The following is a 24741-nucleotide window of genomic DNA, read 5'->3' on the forward strand; positions in this document are numbered from 1 at the left end:
GTAGAAGGGGTGCTAGCCATGGGAATGTGTCCATTATGGGGACTGGTAGAGGGGGTGCTAGCCATGGGAATGTGTCCATTATGGGGACTGGTAGAGGGGGTGCTAGCCATGGGAATGTGTCCATTATGGGGACTGGTAGAGGGGGTGCTAGCCATGGGAATGTGTCCATTATGGGGACTGGTAGAGGGGGTGCTAGCCATGGGAATGTGTCCATTATGGGGACTGGTAGAGGGGGTGCTAGCCATGGGAATGTGTTCATTATGGGGACTGGTAGAGGGGGTGCTAGCCATGGGAATGTGTTCATTATGGGGACTGGTAGAGGGGGTGCTAGCCATGGGAATGTGTCCATTATGGGGACTGGTAGAGGGGGTGCTAGCCATGGGAATGTGTCCATTATGGGGACTGGTAGAGGGGGTGCTAGCCATGGGAATGTTGTCCATTATGGGGACTGGTAGAGGGGGTGCTAGCCATGGGAATGTGTCCATTATGGGGACTGGTAGAGGGGGTGTTAGCCATGGGAATGTGTCCATTATGGGGACTGGTAGAGGGGGTGCTAGCCATGGGAATGTGTCCATTATGGGGACTGGTAGAGGGGGGGCTAGCCATGGGAATGTGTCCATTATGGGGACTGGTAGAGGGGGTGCTAGCCATGGGAATGTGTCCATTATGGGGACTGGTAGAGGGGGTGCTAGCCATGGGAATGTGTCCATTATGGGGACTGGTAGAGGGGGTGCTAGCCATGGTAATGTGTCCATTATGGGGACTGGTAGAGGGGGTGCTAGCCATGGTAATGTGTCCATTATGGGGACTGGTAGAGGGGGTGCTAGCCATGGTAATGTGTCCATTATGGGGACTGGTAGAGGGGGTGCTAGCCATGGTAATGTGTCCATTATGGGGACTGGTAGAGGGGGTGCTAGCCATGGGAATGTGTCCATTATGGGGACTGGTAGAGGGGGTGCTAGCCATGGGAATGTGTCCATTATGGGGACTGGTAGAGGGGGTGCTAGCCATGGGAATGTGTCCATTATGGGGACTGGTAGAGGGGGTGCTAGCTATGGGAATGTGTCCATTATGGGGACTGGTAGAGGGGGTGCTAGCCATGGTAATGTGTCCATTATGGGGACTGGTAGAGGGGGTGCTAGCCATGGGAATGTGTCCATTATGGGGACTGGTAGAGGGGGTGCTAGCCATGGGAATGTGTCCATTATGGGGACTGGTAGAGGGGGTGCTAGCCATGGGAATGTGTCCATTATGGGGACTGGTAGAGGGGGTGCTAGCCATGGGAATGTGTCCATTATGGGGACTGGTAGAGGGGGTGCTAGCCATGGGAATGTGTCCATTATGGGGACTGGTAGAGGGGGTGCTAGCCATGGTAATGTGTCCATTATGGGGACTGGTAGAGGGGGTGCTAGCCATGGTAATGTGTCCATTATGGGGACTGGTAGAGGGGGTGCTAGCCATGGTAATGTGTCCATTATGGGGACTGGTAGAGGGGGTGCTAGCCATGGGAATGTGTCCATTATGGGGACTGGTAGAGGGGGTGCTAGCCATGGGAATGTGTCCATTATGGGGACTGGTAGAGGGGGTGCTAGCCATGGGAATGTGTCCATTATGGGGACTGGTAGAGGGGGTGCTAGCCATGGGAATGTGTCCATTATGGGGACTGGTAGAGGGGGTGCTAGCTATGGGAATGTGTCCATTATGGGGACTGGTAGAGGGGGTGCTAGCCATGGTAATGTGTCCATTATGGGGACTGGTAGAGGGGGTGCTAGCCATGGGAATGTGTCCATTATGGGGACTGGTAGAGGGGGTGCTAGCCATGGGAATGTGTCCATTATGGGGACTGGTAGAGGGGGTGCTAGCCATGGGAATGTGTCCATTATGGGGACTGGTAGAGGGGGTGCTAGCCATGGGAATGTGTTCATTATGGGGACTTGTAGAGGGGGTGCTAGCCATGGGAATGTGTCCATTATGGGGACTGGTAGAGGGGGTGTTAGCCAGCATGTGCTGTTTGCACTGTAACTCTGAGAAGAATCCAGTTGTCTGGCACTGCTGGCGCCAGAGGGGGATTGTTACTTCACTGGATCACTCTCACATCACAGTGGTGCTGCTGGAGACAGAGGGGGATTGTTACTTCACTGGATCACTCTCACATCACAGTGGTGCTGCTGGAGACAGAGGGGGATTGTTACTTCACTGGATCACTCTCACATCACAGTGGTGCTGCTGGAGACAGAGGGGGATTGTTACTTCACTGGATCACTCTCACATCACAGTGGTGCTGCTGGAGACAGAGGGGGATTGTTACTTCACTGGATCACTCTCACATCACAGTGGTACTGCTGGAGACAGAGGGGGATTGTTACTTCACTGGATCACTCTCACATCACAGTGGTGCTTCTGGAGACAGAGGGGGATTGTTACTTCACTGGATCACTCTCACATCACAGTGGTACTGCTGGAGACAGAGGGGGATTGTTACTTCACTGGATCACTCTCACATCACAGTGGTACTGCTGGAGACAGAGGGGGATTGGTACTTCACTGGATCACTCTCACATCACAGTGGTGCTGCTGGAGACAGAGGGGGATTGTTACATCACTGGATCACTCTCACATCACAGTGGTGCTGCCATCTCTTCATAACCTGCACTGGTGCTTATCACTGCTTACCATCATGTTGACTGGCTACTGCAGAGAGAGAAAGAGAGGCAGGCAGGCAGGCAGGCAGTCAGCCAGGCAGCCAGCCAGCCAGCCAGCCAGCCAGCCAGCCAGCCAGCCAGCCAGCACAACAAGTGTAGACCTTACTTACTGACAAGCCCTCAACCAACAGTGCAGTTCAAGAAGAGTTAAGAAAATATTTAAAGTAAAAAATGATAAAAAGTAACACAATAAAACAACAATGTGGAGGCTATATACAGGGTACCGGTACAGAGTCAATGTGGAGGCTATATACAGGGTACCGGTACAGAGTCAATGTGGAGGCTATATACAGGGTACCGGTACAGAGTCAATGTGGAGGCTATATACAGGGTATTACGGTACAGAGTCAATGTGGAGGCTATATACAGGGGGTACCGGTACAGAGTCAATGTGGAGGCTATATACAGGGTATTACGGTACAGAGTCAATGTGGAGGCTATATACAGGGGGTACCGGTACAGAGTCAATGTGGAGGCTATATACAGGGGGTACCGGTACAGAGTCAATGTGGAGGCTATATACAGGGGGTACCGGTACAGAGTCAATGTGGAGGCTATATACAGGGGGGTACCGATACAGAGTCAATGTGGAGGCTATATACAGGGGGTACCGGTACAGAGTCAATGTGGAGGCTATATACAGGGTGTTACGGTACAGAGTCAATGTGGAGACTATATACAGGGGGTACCGGTACAGAGTCAATGTGGAGGCTATATACAGGGTGTTACGGTACAGAGTCAATGTGGAGGCTATATACAGGGGGTACTGGTACAGAGTCAATGTGGAGGCTATATACAGGGGGTACCGGTACAGAGTCAATGTGGAGGCTACATACAGGGTGTTACGGTACAGAGTCAATGTGGAGGCTATATACAGGGTGTTACGGTACAGAGTCAATGTGGAGGCTATATACAGGGGGTACCGCTACAGAGTCAATGTGGAGGCTATATACAGGGGCTACCGGTACAGAGTCAATGTGGAGGCTATATACAGGGGGTACCGGTACAGAGTCAATGTGGAGGCTATATACAGGGGCTAGCGGTACAGAGTCAATGTGGAAGCTATATACAGGGTGTTACGGTACAGAGTCAATGTGGAGGCTATATACAGGGTGTTACGGTACAGAGTCAATGTGGAGGCTATATACAGGGTGTTACGGTACAGAGTCAATGTGGAGGCTATATACAGGGGGTACCGCTACAGAGTCAATGTGGAGGCTATATACAGGGGCTACCGGTACAGAGTCAATGTGGAGGCTATATACAGGGGGTACCGGTACAGAGTCAATGTGGAGGCTATATACAGGGGCTAGCGGTACAGAGTCAATGTGGAAGCTATATACAGGGTGTTACGGTACAGAGTCAATGTGGAGGCAATATGCATTGGGTACCAGTACAGAGTCAATGTGGAGGCTATACACAGGGGGTACTGGTACAGAGTCAGTGTGCGGGGATACAGGTTAGAGGTCATTTGTACATGTAGGTAGGGGGGAAGTGACTATGCATAGATAATAAACAGAGAGTAGCAGCAGTGTCCAAAACTAATGGAGGGGTGTCAATGTAAATTGTCTGGTGGCCATTTGATGAATTGTTCAGCAGTGTTATGGCTTGGGGGTAGAAGCTATTTGCTCTTTGCGTAAATCCATGTAGATGACACACAGGCAATGGGACAGTCCCCATTCACACCGCCATTGTCCATGACCAAGCTGATTATAATATGACCAAGCTGATTATAATATGACCAAGCTGATTATAATATGACCAAGCTGATTATAATACGACCAAGCTGATTATAATATGACCAAGCTGATTATAATATGACCAAGCTGATTATGATATGACCAAGCTGATTATAATATGACCAAGCTGATTATAATATGACCAAGCTGATTTATAATATGACCAAGTTGATTATAATATGACCAAGCTGATTATAATATGACCAAGCTGATTATAATATGACCAAGCTGATTTATAATATGACCAAGTTGATTATAATATGACCAAGCTGATTATAATATGACCAAGCTGATTATAATATGACCAAGCTGATTATAATACGACCAAGCTGATTATAATACGACCAAGCTGATTATAATATGACCAAGCTGATTATAATATGACCAATCTGATTATAATATGACCAAGCTGATTATAATATGACCAAGCTGATTAAAGTCCAAGCTGACTATAATATGACCAAGCTGATTAAAGTCCAAGCTGATTATAATATGACCACGCTGATTATAATATGACCAAGCTGATTATAATATGACCAAGCTGATTATAATATGACCAAGCTGATTATAATATGACCAAGCTGATTATAATATGACCAAGCTGATTATAATATGACCAAGCTCATTATAATACGACCAAGCTGATTATAATATGACCAAGCTGATAATAATAGGACCAAGCTGATTATAATATGACCAAGCTGATTATAATAGGACCAAGCTGATTATAATATGACCAAGCTGATTATAATATGACCAAGCTGATTATAATACGACCAAGCTAATTATAATATGACCAAGCTGATTATAATATGATCAAGCTGACTATAATATGACCAAGCTTATTATAATAGGACCAAGCTGATTATAATAGGACCAAGCTGATTATAATATGACCAAGCTGATTATAATATGACCACGCTGATTATAATATGACCAAGCTGATTATAATATGACCAAGCTGATTATAATATGACCAAGCTGATTATAATATGACCAATCTGATTATAATATGACCAAGCTGATTATAATATGACCAAGCTGATTAAAGTCCAAGCTGACTATAATATGACCAAGCTGATTAAAGTCCAAGCTGATTATAATATGACCACGCTGATTATAATATGACCAAGCTGATTATAATATGACCAAGCTGATTATAATATGACCAAGCTGATTATAATATGACCAAGCTGATTATAATATGACCAAGCTGATTATAATATGACCAAGCTGATTAAAGTCCAAGCTGACTATAATATGACCAAGCTGATTATAATATGACCAAGCTGATTATAATATGACCAAGCTGATTATAATACGACCAAGCTGATTATAATATGACCAAGCTGATTATAATATGACCAAGCTGATTATAATATGACCAAGCTGATTATAATATGACCAAGCTGATTAAAGTCCAAGCTGACTATAATATGACCAAGCTGATTATAATATGACCAAGCTGATTATAATATGACCAAGCTGATTATAATATGACCACGCTGATTATAATATGACCAAGCTGATTATAATATGACCAAGCTGATTAAAGTCCAAGCTGACTATAATATGACCAAGCTGATTATAATATGACCAAGCTGATTATAATATGACCAAGCTGATTATAATATGACCAAGCGGATTAAAGACCAAGCGGATTAAAGACCAAGCTGATTATAATATGACCAAGCTGATTATAATATGACCAAGCTGATTATAATATGACCAAGCTGATTAAAATATGACCAAGCTGATTATAATATGACCAAGCTGATTAAAATATGACCAAGCTGATTATAATATGACCAAGCTGATTATAATATGACCAAGCTGATTATAATATGACCACGCTGATTATAATATGACCAAGCTGATTATAATATGACCAAGCTGATTAAAGTCCAAGCTGACTATAATATGACCAAGCTGATTATAATATGACCAAGCTGATTATAATATGACCAAGCGGATTAAAGACCAAGCTGACTATAATATGACCAAGCTGATTATAATAGGACCAAGCTGATTATAATATGACCAAGCTGATTATAATATGACCAAGCTGATTATAATATGACCAAGCTGATTATAATATGACCAAGCGGATTAAAGACCAAGCGGATTAAAGACCAAGCTGATTATAATATGACCAAGCTGATTATAATATGACCAAGCTGATTATAATATGACCAAGCTGATTATAATATGACCAAGCTGATTAAAATATGACCAAGCTGATTATAATATGACCAAGCTGATTAAAATATGACCAAGCTGATTATAATATGACCAAGCTGATTATAATATGACCAAGCTGATTATAATATGACCAAGCTGATTATAATATGACCAAGCTGATTATAATATGACCAAGCTGATTAATGTCCAAGCTGACTATAATATGACCAAGCTGATTATAATATGACCAAGCTGATTATAATATGACCAAGCTGATTAAAGTCCAAGCTGATTATAATATGACCAAGCTGATTATAATATGACCAAGCTGATTATAATATGACCAAGCTGATGATAACATTAGAAAACTCCTGCCTTCTGATATCGTTCAGTACCAACATTAATCACTTCTTCTACTGTCTGTTTGTTCACGTGTCTTTCAGAATCATTATAAACTGCAGTCTGCACTCTATCCAGGCCCGGGCTTTCTCCCAGAACCCTCATCTACGATACATGTGAGTCTATAAATACGACCTGAACTTTGACTTCAGACAGAACGTCCTGCTGGGCCATGGGGACAGGCTATAGTAAAGAGTTTGGGCTGAATGTCTGTCTCTGTGTTGGTAGAGAGGCTTCTATGACACCTACCTACACAACCACTTGTTACACAAGCATGACATCAGTGACTGTCTCTGTGTAACACATGTCTCAGAGTGACCCCTATGTCACCTTGTCTCTCAGAGTGACCCCATGTAACCTTGTCTCTCAGAGTGACCCCTATGTCACCTTGTCCCTCAGAGTGACCCCTATGTAACCTTGTCTCTCAGAGTGACCCCTATGTCATTGTCCCTCAGAGTGACTCCTATGTAACCTTGTCTCTCAGAATGACTCCTATGTAACCTTGTCCCTCAGAGTGACCCCTATGTAACCTTGTCTCTCAGAGTGACTCCTATGTCACCTTGTCTCTCAGAATGACCCCTATGTCACCTTGTCTCTCAGAATGACCCCTATGTAACCTTGTCTCTCAGAGTGACCCCTATGTCACCTTGTCTCTCAGAGTGACCCCTATGTAACCTTGTCTCTCAGAGTGACCCCTATGTAACCTTGTCTCTCAGAGTGACCCCTATGTCACCTTGTCTCTCAGAGTGACCCCTATGTAACCTTGTCTGAGAACTTTAGATTTGTGTTAGCTCCCTGAGCCTAATTCCCAAGCTTTATCTCAGCAGCTGACACTGTCTTGTGATGTGCATGACACCCAGACTGGAACAGTTGGTGTCAACAGCACAAACAGACTATTAGAAATACCTGACTGGTACATGCCCTTTGTAGAGATATGATAACTATATATGAGACTACTGACTCAACTATATATGAGACAACTGACTCAACTATATATGAGACAACTGACTCAACTATATATGAGACAACTGACTCAACTATATATGAGACAACTGACTCAACTATATATGAGACAACTGACTCAACTATATATGAGACAACGGACTCAACTATATATGAGACAACGGACTCAACTATATATGAGACTACTGACTCAACTATATATGAGACTACTGACTCAACTTCATATGAGACAACTGACTCACCTATATATGAGACAACTGACTCAACTATATATGAGACAACGGACTCAACTATATATGAGACAACGGACTCAACTATATATGAGACAACTGACTCAACTATATATGAGACAACTGACTCAACTATATATGAGACAACGGACTCAACTATATATGAGACAACGGACTCAACTATATATGAGACAACTGACTCAACTATATATGAGACAACGGACTCAACTATATATGAGACAACTGACTTAACTTCATATGAGACAATTAATATGAGACAACTGACTCAACTTTATATGAGACAACTAAATCAACTTTATATGAGACAACTGACTCAACTATATATGAGACAACTGACTCAACTATATATGAGACAATTAATATGAGAAAACAGACTCAACTATATATGAGACATCTGACTCAACTATATATGAGACAACGGACTCAACTATATATGAGACAACTGACTCAACTTCATATGAGACAATTAATATGAGACAACTGAATCAACTTTATATGAGATAACTGACTCAACTATATATGAGACAACTGACTCAACTATATATGAGACAACTGACTCAACTATATATGAGACAACTGACTCAACTATATATGAGACAACTGACTCAACTTTATATGAGACAATTAATATGAGACTACTGACTCAACTTCATATGAGACAACTGACTCAACTATATATGAGACAACTGACTCAACTATATATGAGACAACTGACTCAACTTTATATGAGACAATTAATATGAGACTACTGACTCAACTTCATTTGAGACAACTGACTCAACTATATATGAGACAACTGACTCAACTTCATATGAGACTACTGACTCAACTATATATGAGACAACTGACTCAACTATATATGAGACAACTGACTCAACTATATATAAGACAACTGACTCAACTATATATGAGACAACTGACTCAACTACTGTATATATGAGACAACTGACTCAACTATATATGAGACAACTGACTCAACTATATATGAGACAACTGACTCAACTTTATATGAGACAATTAATATGAGACTACTGACTCAACTTCATATGAGACTACTGACTCAACTATATATGAGACAACTGACTCAACTATATATGAGACAACTGACTAAACTAGATATGAGACAACTGACTCAACTATATATGAGACAATTAATATGAGACAACTGACTCAACTATATATGAGACAACTGACTCAACTATATATGAGACAACTGACTCAACTTAGGTGGAGTAACAACAATGACAGCTGGTTGTGGTTAGATGTTAGATGAGGTAACAAAAATGACAGCTGGTTGTGGTTAGATGGAGTAACAACAATGACAGCTTGTTGTGGTTAGATGGTGTAACAACAATTACAGCTGGTTGTGGTTAGATGGTGTAACAACAATGACAGCTGGTTATGGTTAGATGTTAGATGGTGTAACAAAAATGACAGCTGGTTGTGGTTAGATGTTAGATGGAGTAACAACAATGACAGCTGGTTGTGGTTAGATGGAGTAACAACAATGACAGCTGGTTGTGGTTAGATGTTAGATGGAGTAACAACAATAACAGTTGGTTGTGGTTAGATGGAGTAACAACAATGACAGCTGGTTGTGGTTAGATGTTAAATGGTGTAACAACAATGACAGCTGGTTGTGGTTAGATGGAGTAACAACAATGACAGCTGGTTGTGGTTAGATGGAGTAACAACAATGACAGCTGGTTGTGGTTAGATGTTAGATGGAGTAACAACAATGACAGCTGGTTGTGGTTAGATGTTAGATGGTGTAACAACAATGACAGCTGGTTGTGGTTAGATGTTAGATGGTGTAACAACAATGGCAGCTGGTTGTGGTTAGATGTTAGATGGTGTAACAACAATGACAGCTGGTTGTGGTTAGGTGGAGTAACAACAATGACAGATGGTATTGTTAGATGTTAGATGGAGTAACAACAATGACAGCTGGTTATGGTTAGATGTTAGATGGTGTAACAACAATGACAGCTGGTTGTGGTTAGATGGAGTAACAACAATGACAGCTGGTTTTGGTTAGATGGAGTAACAACAATGACAGCTGGTTGTGGTTAGATGTTAGATGGAGTAACAACAATGACAGCTGGTTGTAGTTAGATGTTAGATGGTGCAACAACAATGACAGCTGGTTGTGGTTAGATGTTAGATGGTGTAACAACAATGACAGCTGGTTGTGGTTAGATAGAGTAACAACAATGACAGCTGGTTGTGGTTAGATGGAGTAACAACATTGACAGCTGGTTGTGGTTAGATGTTAGATGGAGTAACAGCAATGACAGCTGGTTGTGCTTAGATGTTAGATGGAGTAACAACAATGACAGCTGGTTGTGGTTAGATGTTAGATGGAATAACAACAATGACAGCTGGTTGTGGTTAGATGTTAGATGGAGTAACAACAATAGCAGCTGGTTGTGGTTAGATGTTAGATGGAGTAACAACAATGACAGCTGGTTGTGGTTAGATGGAGTAACAACAATGACAGCTGGTTGTGGTTAGATGGAGTAACAACAATGACAGCTGGTTGTGGTTAGATGGAGTAACAACAATGACATCTGGTTGTGGTTAGATGCTAGATGAAGTAACAACAATGGCAGCTGGTTGTGGTTAGATGGAGTAACAACACTGACAACTGGTTGTGGTTAGATGTTAGATGGAGTAACAACAATAACAGCTGGTTATGGTTAGATGTTAGATGGTGTAACAACAATGACAGCTGGTTGTGGTTAGATGGAGTAACAACAATGACAGCTGGTTGTGGTTAGATGTTAGATGGTGTAACAACAATGACAGCTGGTTGTGGTTAGGTGGAGTAACAACAATGACAGATGGTATTGTTAGATGTTAGATGGAGTAACAACAATGACAGCTGGTTATGGATAGATGTTAGATGGTGTAACAACAATGACAGCTGGTTGTGGTTAGATGGAGTAACAACAATGACAGCTGGTTGTGGTTAGATGTTAGATGGAGTAACAACAATGACAGCTGGTTGTGGTTAGATGTTAGATGGAGTAACAACAATGACAGCTGGTTGTGGTTAGATGTTAGATGGAGTAACAACAATGACAGCTGGTTGTGGTTAGATGTTAGATGGTGTAACAACAATGGCAGCTGGTTGTGGTTAGATGGAGTAACAACACTGACAGCTGGTTGTGGTTAGATGTTAGATGGTGTAACAACAATGGCAGCTGGTTGTGGTTAGATGGAGTAACAACAATGACAGCTGGTTGTGGTTAGATGTTAGATGGTGTAACAACAATGGCAGCTGGTTGTGGTTAGATGGAGTAACAACACTGACAGCTGGTTGTGGTTAGATGGAGTAACAACACTGACAGCTAGTTGTGGTTAGATGGAGTAACAACAATGCCAGCTGGTTGTGGTTAGATGTTAGATGGAGTAACAACACTGACAGCTGGTTGTGGTTAGATGTTAGATGGGGTAACAACAATGGCAGCTGGTTGTGGTTAGATGTTAGATGGAGTAACAACAATGACAGCTGGTTGTGGTTAGATGGAGTAACAACAATGACAGCTGGTTGTGGTTAGATGTTATATGGAGTAACAACAATGACAGCTGGTTGTGGTTAGATGGAGTAACAACAATGACAGCTGGTTGTGGTTAGATGTTAGATGAAGTAACAACAATGGCAGCTGGTTGTGGTTAGATGGAGTAACAACACTGACAACTGGTTGTGGTTAGATGTTAGATCAATCAATCAATCAAATTTATTTTATATAGCCCTTCGTACATCAGCTGATATCTCAAAGTGCTGTACAGAAACCCAGCCTAAAACCCCAAACAGCAAGCAATGCAGGTGAAGAAGCACGGTGGCTAGGAAAAACTCCCTAGAAAGGCCAAAACCTAGGAAGAAACCTAGAGAGGAACCAGGCTATGTGGGGTGGCCAGTCCTCTTCTGGCTGTGCCGGGTGGAGATTATAACAAAACATGGTCAAGATGTTCAAATGTTCATAAATGACCAGCATGGTCGAATAATAATAAGGCAGAATAGTTGAAACTGGAGCAGCAGCACAGTCAGGTGGACTGGGGACAGCAAGGAGTCATCATGTCAGGTATTCCTGGGGCATGGTCCTAGGGCTCAGGTCCTCCGAGAGAGAGAAAGAAAGAGAGAATTAGAGAGAGCATATGTGGGATGGCCAGTCCTCTTCTGGCTGTGCCGGGTGGAGATTATAACAGAACATGGCCAAGATGTTCAAATGTTCATAAATGATCAGCATGGTCGAATAATAATAAGGCAGAACAGTTGAAACTGGAGCAGCAGCACAGCCAGGTGGACTGGGGACAGCAAGGAGTCATCATGTCAGGTAGTCCTGGGGCATGGTCCTAGGGCTCAGGTCCTCCGAGAGAGAGAAAGAGAGAAGGAGAGAATTAGAGAACGCACACTTAGATTCACACAGGACACCGAATAGGACAGGAGAAGTACTCCAGATATAACAAACTGACCCTAGCCCCCCGACACATAAACTACTGCAGCATAAATACTGGAGGCTGAGACAGGAGGGGTCAGGAGACACTGTGGCCCACTCCGAGGACACCCCCGGACAGGGCCAAACAGGAAGGATATAACCCCACCCACTTTGCCAAAGCACAGCCCCCACACCACTAGAGGGATATCTTCAACCACCAACTTACCATCCTGAGACAAGGCTGAGTATAGCCCACAAAGACCTCCGCCACGGCACAACTTAAGGGGGGGGGGGCGCCAACCCAGATGGACCACAAGATGGATGGATGGAGTAACAACAATAACAGCTGGTTATGGTTAGATGTTAGATGGTGTAACAACAATGACAGCTGGTTGTGGTTAGATGGAGTAACAACAATGACAGCTGGTTGTGGTTAGATGTTAGATGGTGTAACAACAATGACAGCTGGTTGTGGTTAGATGTTAGATGGTGTAACAACAATGGCAGCTGGTTGTGGTTAGATGTTAGATGGTGTAACAACAATGACAGCTGGTTGTGGTTAGGTGGAGTAACAACAATGACAGATGGTATTGTTAGATGTTAGATGGAGTAACAACAATGACAGCTGGTTATGGTTAGATGTTAGATGGTGTAACAACAATGGCAGCTGGTTGTGGTTAGATGGAGTAACAACACTGACAGCTGGTTGTGGTTAGATGGAGTAACAACAATGACAGCTGGTTGTGGTTAGATGTTAGATGGTGTAACAACAATGACAGCTGGTTGTGGTTAGGTGGAGTAACAACAATGACAGATGGTATTGTTAGATGTTAGATGGAGTAACAACAATGACAGCTGGTTATGGATAGATGTTAGATGGTGTAACAACAATGACAGCTGGTTGTGGTTAGATGGAGTAACAACAATGACAGCTGGTTGTGGTTAGATGTTAGATGGAGTAACAACAATGACAGCTGGTTGTGGTTAGATGTTAGATGGAGTAACAACAATGACAGCTGGTTGTGGTTAGATGTTAGATGGAGTAACAACAATGACAGCTGGTTGTGGTTAGATGTTAGATGGTGTAACAACAATGGCAGCTGGTTGTGGTTAGATGGAGTAACAACACTGACAGCTGGTTGTGGTTAGATGTTAGATGGTGTAACAACAATGGCAGCTGGTTGTGGTTAGATGGAGTAACAACAATGACAGCTGGTTGTGGTTAGATGTTAGATGGTGTAACAACAATGGCAGCTGGTTGTGGTTAGATGGAGTAACAACACTGACAGCTGGTTGTGGTTAGATGGAGTAACAACACTGACAGCTAGTTGTGGTTAGATGGAGTAACAACAATGCCAGCTGGTTGTGGTTAGATGTTAGATGGAGTAACAACACTGACAGCTGGTTGTGGTTAGATGTTAGATGGGGTAACAACAATGGCAGCTGGTTGTGGTTAGATGTTATATGGAGTAACAACAATGACAGCTGGTTGTGGTTAGATGGAGTAACAACAATGACAGCTGGTTGTGGTTAGATGTTAGATGAAGTAACAACAATGGCAGCTGGTTGTGGTTAGATGGAGTAACAACACTGACAACTGGTTGTGGTTAGATGTTAGATCAATCAATCAATCAAATTTATTTTATATAGCCCTTCGTACATCAGCTGATATCTCAAAGTGCTGTACAGAAACCCAGCCTAAAACCCCAAACAGCAAGCAATGCAGGTGAAGAAGCACGGTGGCTAGGAAAAACTCCCTAGAAAGGCCAAAACCTAGGAAGAAACCTAGAGAGGAACCAGGCTATGTGGGGTGGCCAGTCCTCTTCTGGCTGTGCCGGGTGGAGATTATAACAAAACATGGTCAAGATGTTCAAATGTTCATAAATGACCAGCATGGTCGAATAATAATAAGGCAGAATAGTTGAAACTGGAGCAGCAGCACAGTCAGGTGGACTGGGGACAGCAAGGAGTCATCATGTCAGGTATTCCTGGGGCATGGTCCTAGGGCTCAGGTCCTCCGAGAGAGAGAAAGAAAGAGAGAATTAGAGAGAGCATATGTGGGATGGCCAGTCCTCTTCTGGCTGTGCCGGGTGGAGATTATAACAGAACATGGCCAAGATGTTCAAATGTTCATAAATGATCAGCATGGTCGAATAATAATAAGGCAGAACAGTTGAAACTGGAGCAGCAGCACAGCCAGGTGGACTGGGGACAGCAAGGAGTCATCATGTCAGGTAGTCCTGGGGCATGGTCCTAGGGCTCAGGTCCTCCGAGAGAGAGAAAGAGAGAAGGAGAGAATTAGAGAACGCACACTTAGATTCACACAGGACACCGAATAGGACAGGAGAAGTACTCCAGATATAACAAACTGACCCTAGCCCCCCGACACATAAACTACTGCAGCATAAATACTGGAGGCTGAGACAGGAGGGGTCAGGAGACACTGTGGCCCACTCCGAGGACACCCCCGGACAGGGCCAAACAGGAAGGATATAACCCCACCCACTTTGCCAAAGCACAGCCCCCACACCACTAGAGGGATATCTTCAACCACCAACTTACCATCCTGAGACAAGGCTGAGTATAGCCCACAAAGACCTCCGCCACGGCACAACTTAAGGGGGGGGGGCGCCAACCCAGATGGACCACAAGATGGATGGATGGAGTAACAACAATAACAGCTGGTTATGGTTAGATGTTAGATGGTGTAACAACAATGACAGCTGGTTGTGGTTAGATGGAGTAACAACAATGACAGCTGGTTGTGGTTAGATGTTAGATGGTGTAACAACAATGACAGCTGGTTGTGGTTAGATGTTAGATGGTGTAACAACAATGGCAGCTGGTTGTGGTTAGATGTTAGATGGTGTAACAACAATGACAGCTGGTTGTGGTTAGGTGGAGTAACAACAATGACAGATGGTATTGTTAGATGTTAGATGGAGTAACAACAATGACAGCTGGTTATGGTTAGATGTTAGATGGTGTAACAACAATGGCAGCTGGTTGTGGTTAGATGGAGTAACAACACTGACAGCTGGTTGTGGTTAGATGGAGTAACAACAATGACAGCTGGTTGTGGTTAGATGTTAGATGGAGTAACAACAATGACAGTTGGTTGTGGTTAGATGTTAGATGGAGTAACAACAATGACAGCTGGTTGTGGTTAGATGTTAGATGGTGTAACAACAATGGCAGCTGGTTGTGGTTAGATGGAGTAACAACACTGACAGCTGGTTGTGGTTAGATGTTAGATGGTGTAACAACAATGGCAGCTGGTTGTGGTTAGATGGAGTAACAACAATGACAGCTGGTTGTGGTTAGATGTTAGATGGTGTAACAACAATGGCAGCTGGTTGTGGTTAGATGGAGTAACAACACTGACAGCTGGTTGTGGTTAGATGGAGTAACAACACTGACAGCTAGTTGTGGTTAGATGGAGTAACAACAATGACAGCTGGTTGTGGTTAGATGTTAGATGGAGTAACAACACTGACAGCTGGTTGTGGTTAGATGTTAAATGGGGTAACAACAATGGCAGCTGGTTGTGGTTAGATGTTAGATGGAGTAACAACAATGACAGCTGGTTGTGGTTAGATGTTAGATGGTGTAACAACAATGGCAGCTGGTTGTGGTTAGATGGAGTAACAACACTGACAGCTGGTTGTGGTTAGATGGAGTAACAACACTGACAGCTAGTTGTGGTTAGATGGAGTAACAACAATGACAGCTGGTTGTGGTTAGATGTTAGATGGAGTAACAACACTGACAGCTGGTTGTGGTTAGATGTTAGATGGGGTAACAACAATGGCAGCTGGTTGTGGTTAGATGTTAGATGGAGTAACAACAATGACAGATGGTTGTGGTTAGATGTTAGATGTAACTTGTGGTGACAGACAAACAATTTATGTGGCAGAGATCACACAGGTCAGATAAGACTTTCTCATTTGTGCAGAACCAATGGCTGTGAAAGCCCCCTGCCTCTCCCATCCTCTTAGCTCCCCCTGCCAACCTCATCCCCCAGCCTCTCCTTCAGTCTTCCCCAGTCTCCCCCTGCATCCCTCCACCCTCCCAGCCTCTCCTTCAGTCGTCCCCAGTCTCCCCCTGCATCCCTCCACCCTCCCAGTCTCTCCTTCAGTCTCCCCCAGTCTCCCCCTGCATCCCTCCACCCTCCCAGTCTCTCCTTCAGTCTCCCCCTGCTCAGTCTCCCCCTGCATCCCTCCACCCTCCCCCGTCCTCTCCCTCAGTCTCCCCCTGCATCCCTCCACCCTCCCCCATCCTCTCCCTCAGTCTCCCCCTGCATCCCTCCACCCTCCCAGCCTCTCCCTCAGTCTCCCCCTGCATCCCTCCACCCTCCCAGCCTCTCCCTCTGTCTCCCCCTGCATCCCTCCACCCTCCCAGCCTCTCCTTCAGTCTCTCCTTCAGTCCCCCCTACATCCCTCCACCCTCCCCATCCTCTCCCTCAGTCTCCCCCTGCATCCCTCCCTCCTCCCAGCCTCTCCTTCAGTCTCCCCCTGCATCCCTCCACCCTCCCCATCCTCTCCCCCAGTCTCCCCCAGTCTCCCCCTACATCCCTCCACCCTCCCCCATCCTCTCCCTCAGTCTCCCCCTGCATCCCTCCACCTTCCCCCGTCCTCTCCCTCAGTCTCCCCCTGCATCCCTCCACCCTCCCAGGCTCTCCTTCAGTCTCCCCCAGTCTCCCCCTGCATCCCTCCACCTTCCCCCGTCCTCTCCCTCAGTCTCCCCCTGCATCCCTCCACCCTCCCAGGCTCTCCTTCAGTCTCCCCCAGTCTCCCCCTACATCCCTCCACCCTCCCATCCTCTCCCTCAGTCTCCCCCTGCATCCCTCCACCCTCCCAGCCTCTCCTTCAGTCTCCCCCTGCATCCCTCCACCCTCCCAGCCTCTCCTTCAGTCTCCCCCAGTCTCCCTCTACCTCTCATCCCACCTCCCCCTGTCACTGCTAGGCCTGCTGCTCACTGACTGATAGATGGTTATCTGGGTGAGGACTGACACTCTGTGTTCACACTGCCAGGGCGCTCCAACAGAGTGAGCGAGAGACAGAGCGAGATAGACAAACTGAGCAAAAGAGAGAGAGAAACTATCAGGAATCAAGATCAGACCCAAGTGCAGACTGTGTGAAGTATGTTTATTGTAACCACAGGGGCAGGCAAACGACAGGTCAAGGCAGGCAGGGGTCGATAATCCAGAGCAGAGACCAAGGTACAGGACGGCAGGCAGGGTCAGGGTCAGAGACAGGCAGAGGTCAAACGGCTGTGACGGCTGCATCAGGTGGTGGCTGCATCAGGTGGTGGCTGCATCAGGTGGTGGCTGCATTAGGTGGTGGTGGCTGCATCAGCTGGTGGCTGCATCAGGTGGTGGTGGCTGCTTCAGGTGGTGGCTGCATCAGGGGGTGGTGGCTGCATCAGGTGGTGGCTGCATCAGGTGGTGGTAGCTGCATCAGGTGACGGCTGCATCAGGTGGTGGCTGCATCAGGTGGTGGTGGCTGCATCAGGTGGTGGTGGTTGCATCAGGTTGTGGTAGCTGCATCAGGTGATGGCTGCATCAGGTGGTGGCGGCTGCGTCAGGTGGTGGTGGCTGCGTCAGGTTGTGGTGGCTGCATCAGGTGGTGGCTGCATCAGGTGGTGGTAGCTGCATCAGGTGGTGGTGGCTGCATCAGGTGGTGGTGGCTGCATCAGGTGGTGGCTGCATCAGGTGGTGTTGGCTGCATCAGGTGGTGGCTGCATCAGGTGGTGGCTGCATCAGGTGGTGGTGACTGCATCAGGTGGTGGTGGCTGCATCAGGTGGAGTGCTGCATCAGATTACCTTGCCTCCACAATCACCCGACCTCAACCTAATTGAGATGGTTTCAGATGAGTTGGACCACAGAGTGAAGGAAAAGCAGCCAACAAGTGCTCAGTATATGTTGGAACTCGTTCAAAATTATTCCAGGTGAAGCTGGTTGAGAGAATGCCAAGATAATGCAAAGCTGTCATCAAGGCAAAGGGTGGCTACTAAAATCTAAAATATTTTTGATTTGTTTAACACATTTTTGGTTACGACCTGATTCCATATGTGTTATTTCATAGTTTTGATATATTCACTATTATTCTACAATGTAGAAAATAGTAAAAATAAAGAAAAACCTTTGAATGAGAAGGCGTGTCCGACCCTTTGACTGGTACTATAGGTAAATAAAATATTTATTTTTATTTTTCAATAAATTTGCAAAGATTTTCAATAAATGTTTTCACTATGTCATTATTGTGTTTTGTGTGTAGATGGGTGAGAGAGAAAACTCTTCTGGTGCAACATCCCAAAAAATCACAAAGTTTATCTAACTCTGAATCTATATTTTTGTAAAAACATGCTCTCTCTCTCTCTCTCTCCTTCCTCTCTCTCTCTCTCTCCTTCCTCTCTCTCTCTCTCTCTCTCTCTCTCTCTCTCTCTCTCTCTCTCTCTCCTTCCCCTCTCTCTCTCTGCTCTTCTCTCTCTTCCTCTCTCTCTTTCTCTGTCTCTCTCTCTCTCTCACTCTCTCCTCTGTCTCTCCTCTCTCTCTCTCTCTCTCTCTCCTTCCTCTCTCTCTCTGCTCTTCTCTCTCTTCCTCTGTATCTCTCTCTCTGCCTCTCTCTCTCTGCCTCTCTCTCTCTGTCTCTCTCTCTCACTCTCTCCTCTGTCTCTCTCTCTCTCTCTCTCTCTCTCTCTCTCTCTCACACTCTCACTCTTTCCTGTCTTTCTCTCTCTCTCCCTCTCTCTCTCTCTCTCTCTCTCTCTCTCTCTCTCTCTCCCTCTCTCTCTCTCTCTCTATCTCTCTCTCTCTCTCTCTCTCTTTCTCTCTCTCTCTCTCTCTCTCTCTCTCTCTCTCTCTCTCTCACTCTCTCTCTCTAGAAACCTATCCAAGAACCCTCTAACCACCTTGTCCTGGCAACTGTTCCAGAACCTGCAACTTTCCGAGCTGTAAGTTACATTCTCATTCAAGCTAAAGTGTGTGTGTGTGTTTCAGAACCTGCACACAGCAAAACAACCGCGTAAAACACAACGCACTATCTGTGTGAGTCTCAAACAGCATCTTGTTCTATATATAGTCCCATAGGTCTCTGGTCTAAAGTAGTGCACTACATAGGGAATAGGGTGTCATTTGGGACATACCGGCGGTGTCATGGCACTGTGATCTGGAAGTCAGTTACCCAGCATAATTAAGACACTGCACAGAGAGGGAGAGTTAGAGGCAGTCTGACCTCATTCTCCTGTTAGTTATGAATATTGCAGTAAAAGTCAGGCCCAATCTGATGCTCCTTCAGCACCACTAGTAGAATATTACAGTCTGGTCCAGTCTGATGCTCCTTCAGCACCACTAGTAGAATATTACAGTCCGGTCCAGTCTGGTCCAGTCTGATGCTCCTTCAGCACCACTAGTAGAATATTACAGTATGGTCCAGTCTGGTCCAGTCTGATGCTCCTTCAGCACCACCAGTAGAATATTACAGTCTGGTCCAGTCTGGTCCAGTCTGATGCTCCTTCAGCACCACTAGTAGAATATTACAGTCTGGTCCAGTCTGATGCTCCTTCAGCACCACCAGTAGAATATTACAGTCCGGTCCAGTCTGGTCCAGTCTGATGCTCCTTCAGCACCACTAGTAGAATATTACAGTCTGGTCCAGTCTGGTCCAGTCTGATGCTCCTTCAGCACCACCAGTAGAATATTACAGTCTGGTCCAGTCTGGTCCAGTCTGATGCTCCTTCAGCACCACTAGTAGAATATTACAGTATGGTCCAGTTTGATGCTCCTTCAGCACCACTAGTAGAATATTACAGTCCGGTCCAGTCTGGTCCAGTCTGGTCCAGTCTGATGCTCCTTCAGCACCACTAGTAGAATATTACAGTCTGGTCCAGTTTGATGCTCCTTCAGCACCACTAGTAGAATATTACAGTCTGGTCCAGTCTGATGCTCCTTCAGCACCACTAGTAGAATATTACAGTCTGGTCCAGTCTGGTCCAGTCTGATGCTCCTTCAGCACCGCCAGTAGAATATTACAGTCTGGTCCAGTCTGATGCTCCTTCAGCACCACCAGTAGAATATTACAGTCTGGTCCAGTCTGGTCCAGTCTGATGTTCCTTCAGCACCACCAGTAGAATATTACAGTATGGTCCAGTCTGGTCCTCCCTGTTTCCTCTTCTCCTCATCTCAGGGAAGGTCTGCCTCACTGTTTCCTCTCCTCTCCTCCTCATCTCAGGGAAGGTCTGCCTCCCTGTTTCCTCTCCTCTTCTCCTCATCTCAGGGAAGGTCTGCTTCCCTGTTTCCTCTCCTCTCCTCCTCATCTCAGGGAAGGTCTGTCTCCCTGTTTCCTCTTCTCCTCATCTCAGGGAAGGTCTGCCTCCCTGTTTCCTCTCCTCCCCCTCCTCATCTCAGGGAAGGTCTGCCTCCCTGTTTCCTCTCCTCTCCTCCTCATCTCAGGGAAGGTCTGCCTTCCTGTTTCCTCTCCTCTCCTCCTCATCTCAGGGAAGGTCTCCCTCCCTGTTTCCATTCCTCTTCTCCTCATCTCAGGGAAGGTCTGCCTCCCTGTTTCCTCTTCTCCTCATCTCAGGGAAGGTCTGCTTCCCTGTTTCCTCCCCCTCCTCATCTCAGGGAAGGTCTGCCTCCCTGTTTCCTCTTCTCTTCATCTCAGGGAAGGTCTGCCACCCTGTTTCCTCTCCTCTCCCTCCTCATCTCAGGGAAGGTCTGCCACCATGTTTCCTCTCCTCCTAATCTCAGTGAAGGTCTGCCGCCCTGTTTCCTCTCCTCTTCATCTCAGGGAAGGTCTGCAACCCTGTTTCCTCTCCTCTTCTCCTCATCTCAGGGAAGGTCTGCCGCCCTGTTTCCTCTTCTCCTCATCTCAGGGAAGGTCTGCCTCCCTGTTTCCTCCCCCTCCTCATCTCAGGGAAGGTCTGCCTCCCTGTTTCCTCTTCTCTTCATCTCAGGGAAGGTCTGCCACCCTGTTTCCTCTCCTCTCCTCCTCATCTCAGGGAAGGTCTGCTTCCCTGTTTCCTCTCCTCTCCTCCTCATCTCAGGGAAGGTCTGCCCCCCTGTTTCCTCACCTCTTCATCTCAGGGAAGGTCTCCCTCCCTGTTTCCTCTCCTCTCCCTCCTCATCTCAGGGAAGGTCTTCTTCCCTGTTTCCTCTCCTCCTCATCCCAGGAAAGGTCTGCTTCCCTGTTTCCTATCCTCTTCATCTCAGGGAAGGTCTCCCTCCCTGTTTCCTCTCCTCTCCCTCCTCATCTCAGGGAAGGTCTGCCACCCTGTTTCCTCTCCTCTCCCTCCTCATCTCAGGGAAGGTCTGCCTCCCTGTTTCCTCTCCTCCTCCTCCTCATCTCAGGGAAGGTCTGCCTCCCTGTTTCCTCTCTTCTTCATCTCAGGGAAGGTCTGCATTCCTGTTTCCTCTCCTCCTCCTCCTCATCTCAGGGAAGGTCTGCCTCCCTGTTTCCTCTCCTCTCCTCCTCATCTCAGGGAAGGTCTGCCTCCCTGTTTCCTCTTCTCCTCATCTCAGGGAAGGTCTGCCTCCCTGTTTCCTCTTCTCCTCATCTCGGGGAAGGTCTGCCCCCCTGTTTCCTCTTCTCCTCATCTCAAGGAAGGTCTGCCTCCCTGTTTCCTCTCCTCTCCTCCTCATCTCAGGGAAGGTCTGCCCCCTGTTTCCTCTCCTCCTCATCTCAGGGAAGGTCTGCCTCCCTGTTTCCTCTCCTCCTCATCTCAAGGAAGGTCTGCGTTCCTGTTTCCTCTCCTCCTCCTCCTCATCTCAGGGAAGGTCTGCCTCCCTGTTTCCTCTCCTCTTCTCCTCATCTCAGGGAAGGTCTGCCTCCCTGTTTCCTCTTCTCCTCATCTCAGGGAAGGTCTGCCTCCCTGTTTCCTCCCCCTCCTCATCTCAGGGAAGGTCTGCCTCCCTGTTTCCTCTTCTCTTCATCTCAGGGAAGGTCTGCCACCCTGTTTCCTCTCCTCTCCCTCCTCATCTCAGGGAAGGTCTGCCACCCTGTTTCCTCTCCTCCTAATCTCAGTGAAGGTCTGCCGCCCTGTTTCCTCTCCTCTTCATCTCAGGGAAGGTCTGCATCCCTGTTTCCTCTCCTCTTCTCCTCATCTCAGGGAAGGTCTGCCCCTCTGTTTCCTCTTCTCCTCATCTCAGGGAAGGTCTGCCTCCCTGTTTCCTCCCCCTCCTCATCTCAGGGAAGGTCTGCCTCCCTGTTTCCTCTTCTCTTCATCTCAGGGAAGGTCTGCCACCCTGTTTCCTCTCCTCTCCTCCTCATCTCAGGGAAGGTCTGCCTCCCTGTTTCCTCTCCTCTCCTCCTCATCTCAGGGAAGGTCTGCCCCCCTGTTTCCTCACCTCTTCATCTCAGGGAAGGTCTCCCTCCCTGTTTCCTCTCCTCTCCCTCCTCATCTCAGGGAAGGTCTTCTTCCCGGTTTCCTCTCCTCCTCATCCCAGGAAAGGTCTGCTTCCCTGTTTCCTATCCTCTTCATCTCAGGGAAGGTCTCCCTCCCTGTTTCCTCTCCTCTCCCTCCTCATCTCAGGGAAGGTCTGCCACCCTGTTTCCTCTCCTCTCCCTCCTCATCTCAGGGAAGGTCTGCCTCCCTGTTTCCTCTCCTCCTCCTCCTCATCTCAGGGAAGGTCTGCCTCCCTGTTTCCTCTCCTCTTCATCTCAGGGAAGGTCTGCATTCCTGTTTCCTCTCCTCCTCCTCCTCATCTCAGGGAAGGTCTGCCTCCCTGTTTCCTCTCCTCTCCTCCTCATCTCAGGGAAGGTCTGCCTCCCTGTTTCCTCTTCTCCTCATCTCAGGGAAGGTCTGCCTCCCTGTTTCCTCTTCTCCTCATCTCGGGGAAGGTCTGCCCCCCTGTTTCCTCTTCTCCTCATCTCAAGGAAGGTCTGCCTCCCTGTTTCCTCTCCTCTCCTCCTCATCTCAGGGAAGGTCTGCCCCCTGTTTCCTCTCCTCCTCATCTCAGGGAAGGTCTGCCTCCCTGTTTCCTCTCCTCCTCATCTCAAGGAAGGTCTGCGTTCCTGTTTCCTCTCCTCCTCCTCCTCATCTCAGGGAAGGTCTCCCTCCCTGTTTCCTCTCCTCTCCTCCTCATCTCAGGGAAGGTCTGCCTCCCTGTTTCCTCCCCCTCCTCATCTCAGGGAAGGTCTGCCTCCCTGTTTCCTCTTCTCTTCATCTCAGGGAAGTACTGCCACCCTGTTTCCTCTCCTCTCCTCCTCATCTCAGGGAAGGTCTGCCTCCCTGTTTCCTCTCCTCTCCTCCTCATCTCAGGGAAGGTCTGCCCCCCTGTTTCCTCACCTCTTCATCTCAGGGAAGGTCTCCCTCCCTGTTTCCTCTCCTCTCCCTCCTCATCTCAGGGAAGGTCTTCTTCCCTGTTTCCTCTCCTCCTCATCCCAGGAAAGGTCTGCTTCCCTGTTTCCTATCCTCTTCATCTCAGGGAAGGTCTCCCTCCCTGTTTCCTCTCCTCTCCCTCCTCATCTCAGGGAAGGTCTGCCGCCCTGTTTCCTCTCCTCTCCCTCCTCATCTCAGGGAAGTTCTGCCTCCCTGTTTCCTCTCCTCCTCCTCCTCATCTCAGGGAAGGTCTGCCTCCCTGTTTCCTCTCCTCTTCATCTCAGGGAAGGTCTGCATTCCTGTTTCCTCTCCTCCTCCTCCTCATCTCAGGGAAGGTCTGCCTCCCTGTTTCCTCTCCTCTCCTCCTCATCTCAGGGAAGGTCTGCCTCCCTGTTTCCTCTTCTCCTCATCTCAGGGAAGGTCTGCCTCCCTGTTTCCTCTTCTCCTCATCTCAGGGAAGGTCTGCCCCCCTGTTTCCTCTTCTCCTCATCTCAAGGAAGGTCTGCCTCCCTGTTTCCTCTCCTCTCCTCCTCATCTCAGGGAAGGTCTGCCTCCCTGTTTCCTCTTCTCCTCATATCGGGGAAGGTCTGCCCCCCTGTTTCCTCTTCTCCTCATCTCAAGGAAGGTCTGCCTCCCTGTTTCCTCTCCTCTCCTCCTCATCTCAGGGAAGGTCTGCCCCCTGTTTCCTCTCCTCCTCATCTCAGGGAAGGTCTGCCTCCCTGTTTCCTGTCCTCCTCATCTCAA

General features: G+C 46.8%; 1 protein-coding gene across 1 annotated transcript in view; it reads left to right on the plus strand.

Annotated features, from left to right (window-relative positions):
• Positions 1-24741, plus strand: part of ntrk3b (neurotrophic tyrosine kinase, receptor, type 3b) — a 180974-nt gene that overhangs the window by 50928 nt on the left and 105305 nt on the right. The window contains exons 3-4 of the mRNA XM_090222041.1: positions 7066-7137; positions 19564-19632. Coding sequence (XP_090078167.1) covers positions 7066-7137; positions 19564-19632 — 141 coding nt within the window. The remainder of the gene's footprint in view (positions 1-7065; positions 7138-19563; positions 19633-24741) is intronic.

The sequence above is a fragment of the Oncorhynchus mykiss genome, chromosome 26, assembly GCF_057628025.1.
Source record: "Oncorhynchus mykiss isolate SJ-2025 chromosome 26, ASM5762802v1, whole genome shotgun sequence".
NCBI classification, from domain to species: domain Eukaryota; kingdom Metazoa; phylum Chordata; class Actinopteri; order Salmoniformes; family Salmonidae; genus Oncorhynchus; species Oncorhynchus mykiss.